The sequence below is a fragment of the Nerophis ophidion genome, linkage group LG03 (assembly GCF_033978795.1).
Source record: "Nerophis ophidion isolate RoL-2023_Sa linkage group LG03, RoL_Noph_v1.0, whole genome shotgun sequence".
Classification (NCBI taxonomy): Eukaryota; Metazoa; Chordata; class Actinopteri; order Syngnathiformes; family Syngnathidae; genus Nerophis; species Nerophis ophidion.
The window spans coordinates 15871675-15890725 of record NC_084613.1 but is presented as its reverse complement, the minus strand read 5'-3'; the positions used below and the strand labels follow the sequence as shown (position 1 = coordinate 15890725).

At 35.3% G+C, this 19051-nt stretch overlaps 1 protein-coding gene across 1 annotated transcript; it reads right to left on the bottom strand.

Moving 5' to 3' along the window:
• Window positions 1-2521: 2521 nt before the first annotated feature.
• LOC133549203 (troponin I, fast skeletal muscle-like) lies at window positions 2522-19034 on the bottom strand. Its single transcript, XM_061894398.1, has 7 exons — window positions 15710-19034; window positions 12960-12990; window positions 12847-12883; window positions 9957-10085; window positions 6079-6168; window positions 5842-6015; window positions 2522-5771 (listed from the first exon to the last, which is right to left on the bottom strand). The coding sequence occupies exons 2-7, from the start codon at window positions 12965-12967 to the stop codon at window positions 5694-5696; spliced, it is 516 nt and encodes a 171-aa protein (XP_061750382.1). The 5' UTR covers window positions 12968-12990; window positions 15710-19034; the 3' UTR covers window positions 2522-5693.
• Between the last annotated feature and the right edge of the window lie 17 nt (window positions 19035-19051).

Genomic DNA, 19051 nt, shown 5'->3' with positions numbered 1-19051 from the left:
TGCTATACTGCATTACATGACTTGCCGTATTGGACAACTTTAAACATTAAATAACGTGACAGTAGTCTTTATGGAAGTCAATATTGACGGTAAAGTGACGAGTAGATAAAAGCAAACAATTTTTTGGACAATTCCTAAGAAGACTTACTTACCACATAAAAAGCCGATGAAGGTGTCAGAGGCTACAAAGGAAGCGAGTAGAGGAATTAGCCAATGAGCCACAGCTGGGTCGGACACGTGTGAAAAAAGGAGAAAGCTCATTGGAGGAGAGCTGATAAAGGGGCGGGGTTATAGGCCGGACTCCAGTTGGGTTTAATCAGGGTTGACAAACTCATTTTTATTGAAGGCCATGTTGTTATGTCATGTGGAATATTTGTTTGATTTAATTTAATTTAATATTAATTAATGTGGACTAATTTTTTAAATTTAATTTATCTTAATTAATTTGTTTTATATTACCTTAGTTTTTGTGGACTAATGAACTACACAACAGTGCAATACTTGTTCACAACATGGTCACTACTGCCTAGTTTCTCTTGTTATATTCTTATTTTATTGTTATATTGTTATACTCATTGTTGCTTTTTATTTTTGTTTTTATTGTAATACTTTTCTATTTCGTTTCCTTTTACACACCTATTATTTAATTTTTAAATTCGATGGCAATTCTTTACACTGCTGCTGGAATTTTAATTTGCCTGAGGGAACTCTCCTGAAGGAATCAATAAAGTCCTATCCATCTATCTATCAATCTATCTATCTATCTATCTATCTATCTATCTATCCATCTATCTATCTATCTATCTATCTATCTATCTATCTATCTATCTATCTATCTATCTATCTATCTATCTATCTATCTATCCATCTATCTAATTTGTTTGTCTTTCTTTTATTTCAATATAAGTGGAGTAATTGTTTTATTAGATATCAATCTATGTGTACTAATTACTTGTATTTCATTCTATTTAATGTATTTGATATACATTTAATTCATGTTGATTATTTGTTGTATTTTATCTCAATTTCATTTTTGTGGCCTAATTTGTTTTAATTTAGATTCATTTATATGGACTAATTTGGTTTCTTTCATTTTAATTAAATCTATATTGAATATTTGTTTTATTTATTGCATTTAAATTGAATACATCTAATTGGACTAATTGTTTTATTTTCAATTGAATGTATGTAAACTAATTGGTTTTATTTGATTTTAATTAATTTGATTTCAATTTAATTCATGATGAATATTTTTTTTTCTTATTTTATTTAATGTTGTCTATTTTGTTGTTTTTTGTTTTGATTTAATTTTATTTTATTTTAATTTTATTTATTTCAATGTATTTTAATTTAACTCGACTATTTTTTTAAAATGTGATTCAAAACTATTTTTTTTAACAAAATGTTGATTTAATCTACAATATACACACTAATTAATTGTGTTTATTATTTCATTCATGTAGGCTAATTTGTTTCAGTTAATATTAATCTGATTGATGTGGATTAATACATTTTATTTTACTTAAAGATAATCTTTTCGAAATAACTTTCCTATTTTGATTTCAAATATATAAAAGTATGATATTTAACCGCAATTGTGGCTAAATAAATATGAATATTTTGTGAATGTGTATACATATAGACAGACATATTATTATGATTGTTATTATATTCAATAACAGATTGATGGATCACTTAAGTCAAAGTGACAAACAAAAGATGTTTTGAATATTTTGCTGCGTCATCAGATAATAGTCAAGTTTAGAAAATATTACATTTCTCTCATAAAACTTGGAAAATGTTGGGAAAAAAAACAAATGTCAAAAGATGAGTAAGTGTTTGATTACTTCACATAAAATGATTACGTTTAACATTATTGTGTTGGATTGTACATTTTAAATATTATCTATGTTTGTATTTTCTGTTTAGTAAGGAAAAAAAATCTCTGAAGTTTGATTTCTCTTTTTTTCTGTGTGAACTTTAAATTTTGTGGAATTGTTTGTTGTTTCTTTGTTTTAAACAACAACAATTCACATAAATTACAACAAATTATTCCATATAAATAAAATAAAACAAATTAGTCGACATAAATTATATCCAATTAAATTTAACAAATAAATTAAAATAAATTAGGTTAAAATGAAATAAATTAGTTCACCTAAATTACAATAAATTAAAACATGTCCACATTTTTTTTTTAAATACTCCCCATACATTAGATTAAAATAATATGAATGAATACAGTTAAATGAAATTAAAATAAAACAAACTTGTCTACATAAAGTAAATACAATAAATTACATCAAATCAGTCCACATAAAAGTATAATTTTAAAAGAGTAGTCCACATAAATTACATTTTTGTTTGTTTTAAACAAACACAAAAGCAAACCACTCAACTAAATATTAAAGTTTCATATGGACTAAACACAAATAAAAACCCTAACAGTATTGTTTCAAAAGAACTAATGAAAATATAAAATAATGATCATTATTATGGGAAGAAAACAATCAACACAAAGTCAATCAAAAGGTCAATTTATTGTGTAGTTGTCAGGACGGGAAAGTGGTAAAGACTTTTGTGAGTTGTGCCATGTTGTTGTGTGATGTTGTGGTGCCATGTTGTGGTGGCATGTGGTTGTATCATGTTGTGGTGCCATGTGGTCGTGTGATGTGGTCGTACCATCTGGTTGTGTGATGCGGTCGTGCCATGGTGTGGTGCCATGTGGTTGTATCATGCTGTGGTGCCATGTGGTTGTATCATGTTGTGGTGCCATTTTTTTGTGTGATATTGTCTTGCCATGTGGTGGTGCCATGTGGTGGTACCATGTTGTCGTGCCATGTGGTTGTGCCATGTGGTCGTGCCATGTTGTCGTTCCAAGTTGTCGTGTGATGTTGTCGTGCCATGTGATCGTTCTAATTTGTCCTGTGATGTTGTCGTGCCATGTGGTCGTGCCATGTTGTCGTTCCATGTTGTTGTGTGAAGTTGTTGTGCCATGTTGTCGTTCCATGTTGTCGTGCAATGTTGTCATTCCATGTTGTCGTGTGATGTTGTCGAGCCATGTTGTCGTTCCAAGTTGTCGTGCGATGTTGTTGTGCCATGTTGTCGTGCCATTTTGTCATTCCATGTTGTCGAGCCATGTTGTCGTTCCAAGTTGTCGTGTGATGTTGTTGTGCCATGTGTTCGTGCCATGTGGTCGTGCCATGTGGTCGTTCCAAGTTGTCGTGTGATGTTGTTGTGCCATGTTGTCGTGCCATGTGGTCGTTCCAAGTTGTCGTGTGATGTTGTTGTGCCATGTTTTCGTGCCATGTGGTCGTGCAATGTTGTCGTTCCATGTTGTCGTGTGATGTTGTTGTGCCATGTTGTCGTGCCATGTGGTCGTTCCAAGTTGTCGTGTGATGTTGTTGTGCCATGTTTTCGTGCCATGTGGTCGTGCAATGTTGTCGTTCCATGTTGTCGTGTGATGTTGTTGTGCCATGTTGTCGTGCCATGTTGTTGTGCCATGTGGTCGTGCCAAGTTGTCGTTCCATGTTGTTGTGTGATGTTGTTGTGCCATGTTGTTGTGTGATGTTGTTGTGCCATGTTGTCATGCGATGTTGTTGCGCCATGTTGTTGTGCCATGTGGTCGTGCCATGTTGTCGTTCCACGTTGTCATGTGATGTTGTTGTGCCATGTTGTAGTGCCATGTTGTCGTTCCATGTTGTCGTGTGATGTTGTTGTGCCATGTTGTCGTGTGATGTTGTTGTGCCATGTTGTCGTGTGATGTTGTTGTGCCATGTTGTCGTGTGATGTTGTTGTGCCATGTTGTCGTGTGATGTTGTTGTGCCATGTTGTCGTGTGATGTTGTTGTGCCATTTTGTCGTGCCATGTTGTCGTTCCATGTTGTCGTGCGATGTTGTTGTGCCATGTTGTCGTGTGATGTTGTGCCATGTTGTCGTGTGATGTTGTTGTGCCATTTTGTCGTGCCATGTTGTCGTTCCATGTTGTCGTGTGATGTTGTTGTGCCATGTTGTCGTGTGATGTTGTTGTGCCATTTTGTCGTGCCATGTTGTCGTGTGATGTTGTTGTGCCATGTTGTCGTGTGATGTTGTTGTGTGATGTTGTTGTGCCATGTTGTCGTTCCATGTTGTCGTGTGATGTTGTTGTGCCATTTTGTCGTGCCATGTTGTCGTGTGATGTTGTTGTGCCATGTTGTCGTGTGATGTTGTTGTGTGATGTTGTTGTGCCATGTTGTCGTGTGATGTTGTGCCATGTTGTCGTGTGATGTTGTTGTGCCATTTTGTCGTGCCATGTTGTCGTTCCATGTTGTCGTGTGATGTTGTTGTGCCATGTTGTCGTGTGATGTTGTTGTGCCATTTTGTCGTGCCATGTTGTCGTGTGATGTTGTTGTGCCATGTTGTCGTGTGATGTTGTTGTGTGATGTTGTTGTGCCATGTTGTCGTTCCATGTTGTCGTGTGATGTTGTTGTGCCATTTTGTCGTGCCATGTTGTCGTGTGATGTTGTTGTGCCATGTTGTCGTGTGATGTTGTTGTGTGATGTTGTTGTGCCATGTTGTCGTGTGATGTTGTGCCATGTTGTCGTGTGATGTTGTTGTGCCATGTTGTCGTGTGATGTTGTTGTGCCATTTTGTCGTGCCATGTTGTCGTTCCATGTTGTCGTGCGATGTTGTTGTGCCATGTTGTCGTGTGATGTTGTGCCATGTTGTCGTGTGATGTTGTTGTGCCATTTTGTCGTGCCGTGTTGTCGTTCCATGTTGTCGTGTGATGTTGTTGTGCCATGTTGTCGTGTGATGTTGTTGTGCCATTTTGTCGTGCCATGTTGTCGTGTGATGTTGTTGTGCCATGTTGTCGTGTGATGTTGTTGTGCCATGTTGTCGTGTGATGTTGTTGTGCCATGTTGTCGTGTGATGTTGTTGTGCCATTTTGTCGTGCCATGTTGTCGTTCCATGTTGTCGTTCCATGTTGGCGTTCCATGTTGTCGTGTGATGTTGTTGTGCCATGTTGTCGTGTGATGTTGTTGTGCCATGTTGTCGTGTGATGTTGTCGTGCCATTTTGTCGTGTGATGTTTTTGTGCCATTTTGTTGTGCCATGTTGTCGTTCCATGTTGTCGTGCGATGTTGTTGCGCCATTTTGTCGTGCCTTGTTGTCGTTCCATGTTGTCGTGCCATGTTGTTGCGCCATGTAGTCGTGCCATGTTGTCGTGTTATGTTGTTGTGCCATGTTGTTGGGCAAAGTGGTTGTGCCATGTTGTGGTGCCATGTTGTGTGATGTGTTTGTTCCATTGTGTCGTGCCATGTGTTCGTGCCATGTTGTGGGGCCATGTTATAATAAATGATAAATGAGTTGTACTTGTATAGCGCTTTTCTACCTTCAAGGTACTCAAAGTGCTTTGACACTACTTCCACATTTACCCATTCACACACACATTCACACACTGATGGAGGGAGCTGCCATGCAAGGCAGCTAACCAGCACCCATCAGGAGCAAGGGTGAAGTGTCTTGCTCAGGACACAACGGATGTGACGAGGTTGGTACTAGGTGGGGATTGAACCAGGGACCCTCGGGTTGCGCACGGCCACTCTCCCACTGCGCCACGCTGTTGTGTGATGTGGTTGTGCCATGTAGTGGTTGTGTTGACTGTAACAAAACACAAAAACAAAGCCAAAATGGAGCAAAGACGAAAGAAGCGACTTTAAGAAGTCTCAAACATCTTCTTCCTGTCTGCCTTGTCCTCGATGTTCTTGCGCCAGTCGCCCACCGCCTCTGTGGGCTGAAGGACACAAACAGGTCGGCGACAGGTCACCATGGCGACGGTCTCCTCCGCGAGTAAGACGACTCACCTCCTCTTTGACCTCCTTCTTGACCTGCTTGAGGTTGGACCTGAGGTCCATGGTGACCTTGTGCTTGGAGCCCAGCAGCGCCTGCAGCATGGAGTCGGCCGACATGCGCACCTTCTTCAGGGCGGGCTTCTTGACGCCTCGCAGGTCCACCACCTTGATGTTGAGATCCTCGATCTGAGGAGGACATGAGACAAGATAAAACTCCTCTTCTTCTTCTCCTCCTCTTCCTTGTTTCACCTCCTTCTTGGCTTTCTGCACTTTGGCCTCAGCATCGTAACGCTCCTCATCCAGCTTGTCCAGGAGGGCGTGAAGCTTTCTGGCCATCTCCTACACACACACACACACACACACACACACACACACACACACACACACACACACACACACACACTGGTTGACATTTGGAATGGGGATCGAGTTTTTGTTCATGACTTGTGGGGACCACCCTTCTACATGTCTTTAAAGGCCAACTGAAATGAGATTTTCTTATTTAAACGGGGATAACAGGTCCAAGCTTTACTATGGATCAGAGCAGTCAAGCGAACATGGTTCCCGACCACTTGTCAACCGGCAGGTTTCGGTGAGAAAATTGTGGTAAAAAGTCGCCTCTTACCGGAGATCAGCTGAGCTTGTGCCGTCCATGCAGCTGCCGTCGACTTCCCTCAGAGACAGGCCTCAAGACACCCGTGGACACACCCCTCCGACTATCAGGTACTATTTAATCTCACTAAAACACTAGTAACACAATAGAAAGATAAGAGATTTCCCAGAATTATCCTAGTAAATGTGTCTAAAAACATCTGAATCCATCCCAATGCAATCGCCTTTTTTACCTTTTTTTTTTTTTCTAGTCCTTCGCTATCAGTATCATCATCCACAAATCTTTAAAGGCCTACTGAAATGAGATGTTCTTATTCAAACGGGGATAGCAGGTCCATTCTATGTGTCATACTTGATCATTTCGCAATATTGCCATATTTTTGCTGAAAGGATTTAGTAGAGAACATCCATGATAAAATTCGCAACTTTTGGTCGCTAATAAAAAAAGCCTTGCCTTTACCGGAAGTAGCAGACGATGACATCACAAGGGTGAGGGCTCCTCACGTCCTCACATTGTTTATAATGGGAGCCTCCAGCAGCAAGAGCTATTCGGACAGAGAAAACGAGCATTTCCCCATTAATTTGAGCGACGATGAAAATTTGTGGATGATGATATTGATAGCGACGGACTAGAAAATAAATAAATAAAAATAAAGTTAAAAAAGGCGATTGTATTGGGATGGATACAGATGTTTTTAGACACATTTACTAGGATAATTCTTGGAAATCCCTTATCTTTGTATTGTGTTGCTAGTGTTTTAGTGAGATTAAATAGTACCTGATAGTCGGAGGTGTGTGTCAACGGGTGTCTTGAGGCCAGTGTCTGAGGGAAGTCGACGGCAGCTGCATGGACGGCGCAAGCTCAGCTGATCTCCGGTAAGAGGCGACTTTTTACCACAAGTTTCTCACCGAAACCTGCCGGTTGACAAGTGGTCGGGAACCGTGTTCGCTTGACCGCTCTGATCCATAGTAAAGCTTCACCTCCGGGAATTTTAAACAAGGAAACACCGTGTGATTGTATGTCCTCCTCCATCTTTTTACTTTGATTTCTCCATTATTAATTGAACAAAATGCAAAAGATTCAGCAACACAGATGTCCAGAATACTATTTAATTGCGCAATGAAAAGAGACGACTTTTAGCCTACAGTCCGTGACGTCACAACGTTTTCAACAAGAAACTCCCCGGGAAATTTAAAATTGTAATTTAGTAAACTAAAAAGGCCGTATTGGCAGGTGTTGCAATATTAATATTTCATCATTGATATATAAACTATCAGACTGCGTGGTCGGTGGTAGTGGGTTTCAGTAGGCCTTTAAATCTTGGATTGATGAAGAGGACCCTGGGGAAAAAGAGTTAATATGGTTCGTGTGGACCAAATTTAAATGATTTTGCATAATTCACACAATTTTGTACATTAACTACCGAGGACCATTTTAAAAAAAATAAAAAAAACAAGTTAAAATGACATGATGGATGACATGATCCTCAGAATACAGCACTACAGCTGTCCTCTTATAGAAGGACTGGGCAATTATTTTGACTTGGGGGCCACATTTGGAGAAAAAAATGTGTCTGGGGGCCGGTATATCTAATTTTAGGAACACTAATACAAAACCTCACAATAAGGTCTGATTGAATGCTAAAAACATTATGATAGACCGCCTTAAAAAATGGAAGGGAATTTAAAATTTTTTCTATGAACCATAAAACACTGAATATTGATAAAATATGAATGTCACACCCCTTTTTGATTGATAATAGTCAAAGTTAAAGTACCCATGATTGTCACACACACACTAGGTGTGGTGAAATTTGTCCTCTGCATTTGACCCATCCCCTTGTTCACCCCCTGGGAAGTGAGGGGAGCAGTGAGCAGCAGCGGTTTCGCTCCCGGGAATCATTTATGATGATTTAACCCCCAATTCCAACCCTTGATGCGGAGTGCCAAGCAGGGAGGTAATGGGTCCCATTTTTTTATAGTCTTTGGTATGACTTGGCGGGGGTTTGAACTCCCAACCTACCGATCTCAGGGCGGACAGTCTAACCACTGGGCCACTGAGAAGGTGTATGTATATATGTATATATATATATATATATATATATATATATATATATATATATATATATATATATATATATATATATATATATATATATAGATATTTTACAATCAAGTGAAACGCAACAAAAATGCAACAAACAGTGAAATATGAACGCCAAGGGTAAAAAATAAACCCACCTACAATCTGATATAGCTGATATTTGCTGAATTCCCCCCAGGGATCAATAAAGTACTTTCTATTCTATTTATATATCACTAAGCTTTAGAACTTTGTTGTGAAAATCTCCTTCCGCGTCTGTTGAAACGCTTCCCGCCCACACTGCTTGGTGCCTCGTCTGAGCTGCTGTGACGGAGCTTACCATAGTAACTAATTAGATGACCATAGTAACTAATTAGATGACCATTGTAACTAATTAGATGACCATAGTAACTGGTATAACATCCATAAGTGCAGATTACTGCACATCATAATGGCAGCTACACTTTCCATCTTAAGGATCTAAAAAAAATATTTGGGAATGTCCGGCGGGCCAGATTGAAAAGCTCAACGGGCTGCATGTGGCCCCTGGGCTTTCATTTGCCCGGGTCTATCTTATAGGAAGTTTCACCACTTAAATGTTAAAGCAAATCCTGCATCTTCTGTGACATTACTGAAAACTGCTATTTAGCGGTAATGAAGTTATCCAAAACTCCAACTACCATATATAGAAGGATGGAACATTCTGAATGTGAATCATACGTTAAGGTAATAACGTTTTATAATCATGCTGTATGAAAATGTCATCCTAAGGAACACTAAACCCAAACTTAACCTCACACTCAAACTAACCAGTAAACAACTTTCATGGGCCAAAGCTTAAAAATCACTTAGGCATCTTCAGAATTGATCTGTCTATCATTTAAAAAGGTTTCACTTTAGAGGACCTGTTTTTTTGTCCCCGTACTGTCAGAGTTCCCTTAAAGGTGACTGTGTAAACAGAGACATGTCCCCATTAAGTCAGCATTGCTAGAACACACACACACACACACACACACACACACACACACGCACACACACACACACACACACACACACACACACACACGACTTGTGGGGACCACCCTTTCTACAGGTTGTGGAAGCATAAAAAAAAAAAAAGGTAAAATGGCCACTGCCCAGTTAGCTCATACACGTCTTTAAATCTCTGGATTAATGAAGTAATGCGCTGATCATACTTACTGGGGACCCTGGGGGAAAATAGTTAATATGGTTCATGGGGATCACAAAAACTTTTTCAAAATCACTTAGGCATCTTCAGAATTGATCTGTCAATCATTTAAAAAGGTTTCCCTTTAGGGGACCTGTTTTTCTGTCCCCATACCATCAGAGTTCCTCTAAAGATGACTGTGCAAACAGAGCCATGTCCCCATTAAGTCAGAATTGCCAGAACACACACACACAATGGTCTCACCATGAGGGCGGCCTGGTCCCCGCTCAGGTCGGGGGCAGGACAATGTTCGGCCATGTAAGCCTCCTTCTGCTCCACGTTGTCCTTCTTCTCCTGCTCCAACCAGCTGAGGGCGATCTGCAGGATCACGCTCTGTGGGCGGGAACATGCTCTCACCTTCTTGTTGCTGTTGTGTACTCTTCTACAAAACTCCAAAACCAGGGAAGTTGGCACGTTGTGTAAATTGTAAATAAAAACAGAATACAATGATTTGCAAATCCTTTTCAACCTACATTCAATTGAATAGACTGCAAAGACAAGATATTTAACGCTCAAACTGAGAAACTTCGGTATTTTTTGCAATTATTAGCTCGTTTGGAATGTGATGCCTGCAACATGTTTCCAAAAAGCTGGAACAAGTGGCAAAAAAGGCTGAGGAAGTTGAAGAATGCTCATCAAACACTTATTTTTTTTTTTTAAATACAGTTGAACAAGCTAATTGGGAACAGGTGGGTGCCATGATTGGGTATAAAAGAAGCTTCCATGAAATGCTCAGTCATTCACAAACAAGGATGGGGGCGAGAGTCAGCACTTTGTCAACAAATGCGTGAGCAAATTGTTTAAGAACAACATTTGTCAACGAGCTATTGCGAGGAATTTAGGGATTTCACCATCTACGGTCCGTAATGTCATCAAAAGTTTCAGAGAATCTGGAGAAATCACGGCACGTGATTTTTCTAAATTACTTGTAATTTAATTTAGGTGGACTAATTTGTTTTACTTTAATTTACTTCATGTAGACTAACTGGTTTAATTCAAATGTAATTTATGTGGAGTGATTTGTTTGATTGAATTGTAATCTAATTCATATATTAATTTAATTTCAATTAAACTTATGTGGACTAATTTGTTTGTGTGTGAATTTGTAATTTAATTTAATTGTAATTTACTTTATGTGAACTAATTTGTTTTATTTGAATTCAATTAATGTGGATTCATTGGTTTGATTTAGATATAATCTATGTGGAGTAATTTGTTGAATTACATTTAAATTTAATTCAAGTAGACTCATTTTTTGTGCTTTTTTTTTCAAGTTAACTAATTTGGTATTACTTTATAAATGTAATTTACTTCGAGGGAAGTAATTTGTTTTTATTGTTTAATATAATTTATGTGGATTAAGATGTTTATTTTATTTTATGTGGAATGAGTTTTTAAAATGTTATTACCGAAGTACAAAGTAGTAATGTCAATGGAAATGGGAATAAGTGATGAATTGTATGAAATAATAATAATTATTATTATAATAATGTTGTCTGTCTATCTGTGTTGGCCCTGCGATGAGGTGGCGACTTGTCCAGGGTGTACCCCGCCTTCCGCCCGATTGTAGCTGAGATAGGCGCCAGCGCCCCCCGCGACCCCAAAAGGGAATAAGCGGTAAAAAATGGATGGATGAAGTGTATGAAATAATAATAATTATTATAATAATGTTGAATTTAATTAAATAATATTTATTATTATTATAATGTTGAATTGTATAAAATACTAATTATTATTATTATAATCATGTAGAATTGCATGAAATAATAATAATTATTATAATAATGTTGAATTGTATAAAATTATAATTATTATTAAATTAATGTGGAATTATGAAATTATAATAATTATAATAATAATGTTGAATTGCATTAAATATTTTTTATTATAATGTTGAATCGAGGGTGTACCCCGCCTTCCGCCCGATTGTAGCTGAGATAGGCGCCAGCGCCCCCCGTGACCCCAAAAGGGAATACGCGGTAGGAAATGGATGGATGGATGGAATTGTATAAAATAATAATAATTATTATAATAATGTTGAACTGTATAAAACAATAGTCATTATAATAATGTTGAATTGTATGAAATAATAATATATTTACTATAATAATGTTGAATTGGATGAAATAATAATACATTTTATGACAATGTTAAATTGTATAAAATAATTATTATTCTTATAAAAATCTTGAATTGTATAAAAAATAGTCCTTAGTATAAGAATGTCAAATTGCATAAAATTCTAATAATTATAATAATGTTGAATTGTATAAATAATAATTATTGTAATAATTTTGAATTGCATGAGTTAATGATAATTATTATAATAATGATTAATTGTATAAAATAATAGTAATTATTATAATAATGTTGAATTGCGAGACATAATAATAATTATTATAATAATGTTGAATTTTATAAAATAATAATTATTATAATAATGATGAATTGTATAAAATAATAATTATTCTAACAATGTTAAATTGTATAAAATAATAATTATTGTTATAATGATGTTGAATTGTATAAAATAATAGTTATTATTATAATGATGTTGAATTGTATGAAACAAGTTATTATTATAACAATTTTGAATGGTATAAAACAATAGTTATTATTATAATAATGTCGAATTGCATAACAATTTTGAATGGTATAAAACAATAGTTATTATTATAATAATGTCGAATTGCATAAAATAATAATTATTATTATGATAATGTTGAATTGTATAAAATAATGATAATAGTTATAATAATGTTGAATTGTATAAAATAATAATTATTGTAATATGTTGAATTGTATAAAACAAGAGTAATTATTATAATAATGTTGAATTGTATGAAATAATAATTATTACAATGACGTCGAATTGCATAAAATAACGATAATTATTACAATAATGTTGAATTACATTAAATAATAATAATTATTATATTAATGTTAATATGTATAATATAATAATTATTATAATAATGTTGAATTGCATGAAATAATAATAATTATTATAAAAATATGAGTGGAAATGAAAAACACTAACGATTAATAAATGCTTGTGGATCAGACGTATTGATCGGTGTCATGTGATCAATACCTTGAGATGATGCCTGCGGCTGGAGGTCATTTTTTTCCTGCCAAAAGAGAAAAAGGTTTGTCAGACCAAAGTTCCGAGCGTGTCGGTCGCCGCGGCGTGGAGGCGCTACTCACTCGGACATGTTGCTGGCGAACGTCTCGGCAGCTGCACGGGGAAAAGAAGCAGACGTTGAGGCGACCTCTGACCTGCGCTGACATCAGCGTGGCTGATTGATGGCGAGGACGTTTGGGACGTAACGCGACACGCCGCTAAAGTGGGACGCCAGGGGTCAGGGGTCGCCTCTGAAATGTGCTGAGCTCCCTTTTTTTTTAACAAACATTTCATTTTCTATAAGCAGCCTGGTCGTCGATCGCTGTCATTACAGCCAATCCATCACAGACAATCAACAACAGACAATTAACTACAGACAATTAACTACGACCAATCAGCACGCTCGTTTGACTTTGATCAAAAATGAAAAACTGGACGTTTGTGGAGACCACAACCAAGCGAAGCCTTGTCAGCGTGTCCAAACATCTCTGCCAGGATAGTTGGTCAAGTGTTAGCAGGACATGAGAACATGAGGACATGAGAACATGATGACATGAAAACATGAGGACATTACAACATTTGAAAATGACAAAATAAAAATAAATGAGGACACAAGGACATTAAAAAGAGGAGAATATGAGGAAAGGAAAACAGGACAACATGACAATGTGAGGACGTTAAAAGATGAGAACATGAAAACATGAGGATATGAGAACATGTCAATGTGAGGACATTAAAACATAAGAAAAGGACGACGTCAGAATAAATGAGGACATAAAAACATTAAAAAGAGGAAGGCATTAAAAGAGGAGGACATGAGAACGTGACAACATGAGCAGATTAAAAACGAGGGCATGAGATCATGAGAAAATTAAAACATGAAGACATGAGAACATAACATTAAAAACGAGGACACGAGAACATGAGGAAATGAAAACATTGAGGACATGAGAACGTAACAACATTAAAAACGAGGACATGGGAACATGAGGAAATGAAAACATTAAGGACATGAGAACATAACAACATTAAAAACAAGGACATGAGAACATGAGGAAATGAAAAGATTAAGGACATGAGAACATTAAAACATTGAAAACGAGGACATGAGAACATGAGGAAATGAAAACATTAGGGACATGAGAACATGAAAAGATGAAGGCATTAAAACATTAGAAAATGACGACATTTAAACAAAATGAGGACATGACAACATGAGGACATTAAAAAATGAGAACGTTACTTCATAAAAAATGAAGACTTGAGAACATAAGGACAACAAATCATTAGACAATTAGGGCACTGAAAGATGAGGACATGACAACATGAGGACATTTAGACAGGAAAACATGAGACATTAAAACATGAGAACATTAAAAGATTAGAAAATGAAAACATTAAAACATAAAAAATGAGGAGATGAGAACATTAGGACATGAACAAAATTAGGGACATTGGAAAATGAGAACATTAAAAATGAGAACATTAAAACAAAAAATGAGGACTTGAGAACTTAAGGACATTAAAACACTGGAAAATGATGACTTTATACTAAATGAGAACATGAGAACATTAAAAGATGAGATGATCAGGACATGAGGAAATGAAAACATGACAACAAAAAATTAGGACATAAACACAATTAGGGACATTAGCAGATTAGAAAATGAGAACATTAAAAAATGAGGACATTAAAAGATTAGAAAATGAGAAGATTAAAACATAAATGAGGAGATGAGAACATTAGGACATGAACACAGTTAGGGACATTAGAAAATGAGAACATTAAAAACGAGAACATTAAAAATGAGCACATTAAAACAAAAAATGAGGACTTGAGAACTTTAGGACATTAAAACACTGGAAAATTACGACTTTATACTAAATGAGAACATGAGAACATTAAAAGATGAGAAGATGAGGACATGAGGAAATGAAAACATGACAACAAAAAATGAGGACATGAACACAATTAGGGACATTAGAAGATTAGAAAATGAGAACATAAAAAAAATAGGACATAAAAAAATTAGAAAATGAGAACATTAAAACATAACAAATGAGAAGATGAGAACATTTGGACATGAACAAAATAAGGGACATTAGAAAACGAGAACATTGAAAATGAGAACATTAAAAATGAGAACATTAAAACAAAAAATGAGGACTTGAAAACTTTAGGACATTAAAACACTGGAAAATGAGGACTGTATCCTAAATGAGAACATGAGAACATTAAAAGATGAGAACATGAGGACATGAGGAAATTACAACATGAAAAAAAATGAGGACATGAACACAATTAGAGACATTAGAAGATTAGAAAAGGAGAACATAAAAAAAATAGGACATTAAAAAATTAGAAAATGAGAACATTAAAACATAACAAATGAGGAGATGAGAACATTTGGACATGAACAAAATAAGGGACATTAGAAAATGAAAACATTGAAAATGAGAACATTACAGACGAGAACATTAAAAATGAGAACATTAAAACAAAAAATGAGGACTTGAGAACTTTAGGACATTAAAATACTGGAAAATGACGACTTTATCCTAAATGAGAACATGAGAAATTTAAAAGATGAGAAGATGAGGACACGAGGAAATGAAAACATGAAAACAAAAAATGAGGTCATCAACACAATTAGGGACATTAAAAGATTAGAAAACGAGAACATTAAAAATATGACAACATTAAAACAAACAAAATGAGGAAATGAGAACATTAAGACATGAAAAAAATGAGGGACATTAAAGGATTAGAAAATGAGAGGCTGTTAGAACGTAAACAAATATGTGAGAAGATGTTGTGAGAGGTGTGTTTCACCTGTGCAGTGAAGGATGAGGATGATGAGCAAGAGGACGATGAGGATGAGGATGAGGATGAGGATGAGGACGAGACGTCAGCCGGCAGGACACGCTGCCAAAGCGGCGCACGAGACGTCACGTCGAGAATTTATGGAGTCCACACGTCCTCCTTATGGAAGTGGACTCTTGAGTCCACCAATGAGGTGTGAGATCCTGAAATACAACTTGGCCCCGCCCCCTTCCTATGTGGCCTCAGCAAGATCTTGTTGACTTCAAGTGAGGATGAACGGAGGAAATGTGTTTTATTTTGAAGGAGATGAAAATGTGGACATGGATTGTTGACTTCAAGTGAGGATGAAAGGAGGAAATGTGTTTTATTTTGAAGGAGATGAAAATGTGGACATGGATTGTTGACTTCAAGTGAGGATGAATGGAGGAAATGTGTTTTATTTTGAAGGAGATGAAAATGTGGACATGGATTGTTGACTTCAAGTGAGGATAATAGGAGGGAATGTGTTTTATTTGGAAGGAAATGAAAATATGGACATGAATTGTGGACTTCAAGTGAGGATGATAGGAGGAAATGTGTTTTATTTTGAAGGAGATGAAAATATGGACATGACTTGTTGGCTTCAAGTGAGGATGAAAGGAGGAAATGTGTTTTACTTTGAAGGAGATGAAACTATGGACATGAATTGTTGGCTTCTAGTAAGGGTGTAAGAAGGAAATGTGTTTTATTTTGAAGGTGATGAAAAATGTGGACTTGAATTGTTGGCTTCAAGTGAGGATGAAAGGAGGAAATGTGTTTTATTTTGAAGGAGATGAAAATATGGACATGACTTGTTGGCTTCAAGTGAGGATGAAAGGAGGAAATGTGTTTTATTTTGAAGGAGATGAAAATGTGGACATGGATTATTGACTTCAAGTGAGGATGATAGGAGGAAATGTGTTTTATTTTGAAGGAGATGAAACTATGGACATCACTTGTTGGCTTCAAGTGAGGATGAACGGAGGAAATGTGTTTTATTTTGAAGGAGATGAAAATGTGGACATGGATTGTTGACTTCAAGTGAGGATGATAGGAGGAAATGTGTTTTATTTTGAAGGAGATGAAACTATGGACATGACTTGTTGGCTTCAAGTGAGGATGAAAGGAGGAAATGTGTTTTACTTTGAAGGATATGAAACTATGGACATGAATTTTTGGCTTCTAGTAAGGGTGTAAGAAGGAAATGTGTTTTATTTTGAAGGTGATGAAAAATATGGACTTGAATTGTTGGCTTCAAGTGAGGATGAAAGGAGGAAATGTGTTTTATTTTGAAGGAGATGAAAATATGGACATGGATTGTTGACTTCAAGTGAGGATGAAAGGAGAACATGTGTTTTATTTTGAAGGAGATGAAAATGTGGACATGGATTGTTGACTTCAAGTGAGGATAATAGGAGGGAATGTGTTTTATTTTGAAGGAGATGAAAATGTGGACATGGATTGTTGACTTCAAGTGAGGATAATAGGAGGGAATGTGTTTTATTTTGAAGGAGATGAAAATGTGGACATGGATTGTTGACTTCAAGTGAGGATGAAAGGAGGAAATGTTTTTTACTTTGAAGGAGATGAAACTATGGACATGAATTGTTGGCTTCTAGTAAGGGTGTAAGAAGGAAATGTGTTTTATTTTGAAGGTGATGAAAAATATGGACTTGAATTGTTGGCTTCAAATGAGGATGAAAGGAGGAAATGTGTTTTATTTTGAAGGTGATGAAAAATATGGACTTGAATTGTTGGCTTCAAGTGAGGATGAAAGGAGGAAATGTGTTTTATTTTGAAGGAGATGAAAGATATGGACATGAATTGTTGGCTGTTTTGTTTGTTTTGTTTTAATTAATGTGAACTAATTTTATTTTTGATTTATTTATGTGGAATTAATATATTTGGACTATTTACTTTAAAATAGTTGTTAAATTAATGTAGACTAATTTGTTCAATTTATTTTGATGTAATGTATGTGGACCATTTTTTTATTAAAATGGAATATTTTTGATTTTATTTTACATTTTATTTATTTTATATGGACTAATCTGTTTTATTTATTTTCTATTAAACTTATGAATTTAAATGTATAATCTTAATTACATTTATGTGGAATTATTTTTTTTAAAATTCAAATTATCTGGAATTGTGGAATAATTTGTTTTAGTTTCATTTTAATTTCATCTATGTAAACTAATTCGACTTAAAAAATGTGTACTCACTAAATTGTTTACATTGATATTTGTTTCATTTTAATTTAAGTTAACTAATATGTTTCATTTTAATTTAAACTGATTAATTCGTTTAATTTTAATTTAAGTTGACTAATGTGTTTCATTTTAATTCAAACTACTAATTTGTTTCATTTTAATTTAAGTTGACTAATTTGTTTCATTTTAATTTAAGTCGACACGTTGGGAAGACTATGTCTCCCGGCTGGCCTGGGAACGCCTCGGGATCCCCCGGGAAGAGCTAGACGAAGTGGCTGGAGAGAGGGAAGTCTGGGCTTCCCTGCTTAGGCTGCTGCCCCCGCGACCCCACCTCGGATAAGCGGAAGATGATGGATGGATGATTAGTTTCATTTTAATTTGACTAATTTGTTTCATTTTAATTTAATTTATGTCGACTATTTTGTTTTGTTTTACTTACAATAACGTGGAATAATTTGTTTTATTTACATTTATTTTGAGGACTATTTTTTATTTTAATTGAATTGGTGTGGAATAATTAGTTTTATTTTAATTAAATATCTGTGGACTAATCTGTTTTATTTATTTTGTATTAAACTTATGAATTTAAATGTAAAATCTTAATTACATTTATGTGGATTTTTTATTTTATTTTGCATTCAAATTATCTGGAATTGTGGACTAATTTGTTTTGTTTGACTTAAAAATGTGTAATCACTAAATTGTTTAAATTGATATTTGTTTCATTTTCATTTAAGTTGACTAATTGGTTTCGTTTTAATTTAAGTTGAATAATTTGTTTCATTTTAAATTAATTTGTGTAGACTAATTTGTTTCGTTTTGATTACAATAATGTGGAATAATTAGTTTTATTTAAATTTATTTTGAGGACTATTTTTTATTTTAATTGAATTGGTGTGGAATAATTAGTTTTATTTTAATTAAATGCATGTGGACTAATTTGTTTTAATTTAAATAATGGGAACTATTTGTTTTATTTGTATTTAGTTCAAGTATATACTACTTTGTTTTTATTCAATTTATGTGGAATCATATGTTTATTTTAATTTCAAATGTACAAAAGTAGAATATTATCCATTGAAATGGAAGAAAAACGTCGAATGGAGGTGTGTTAGTGCTA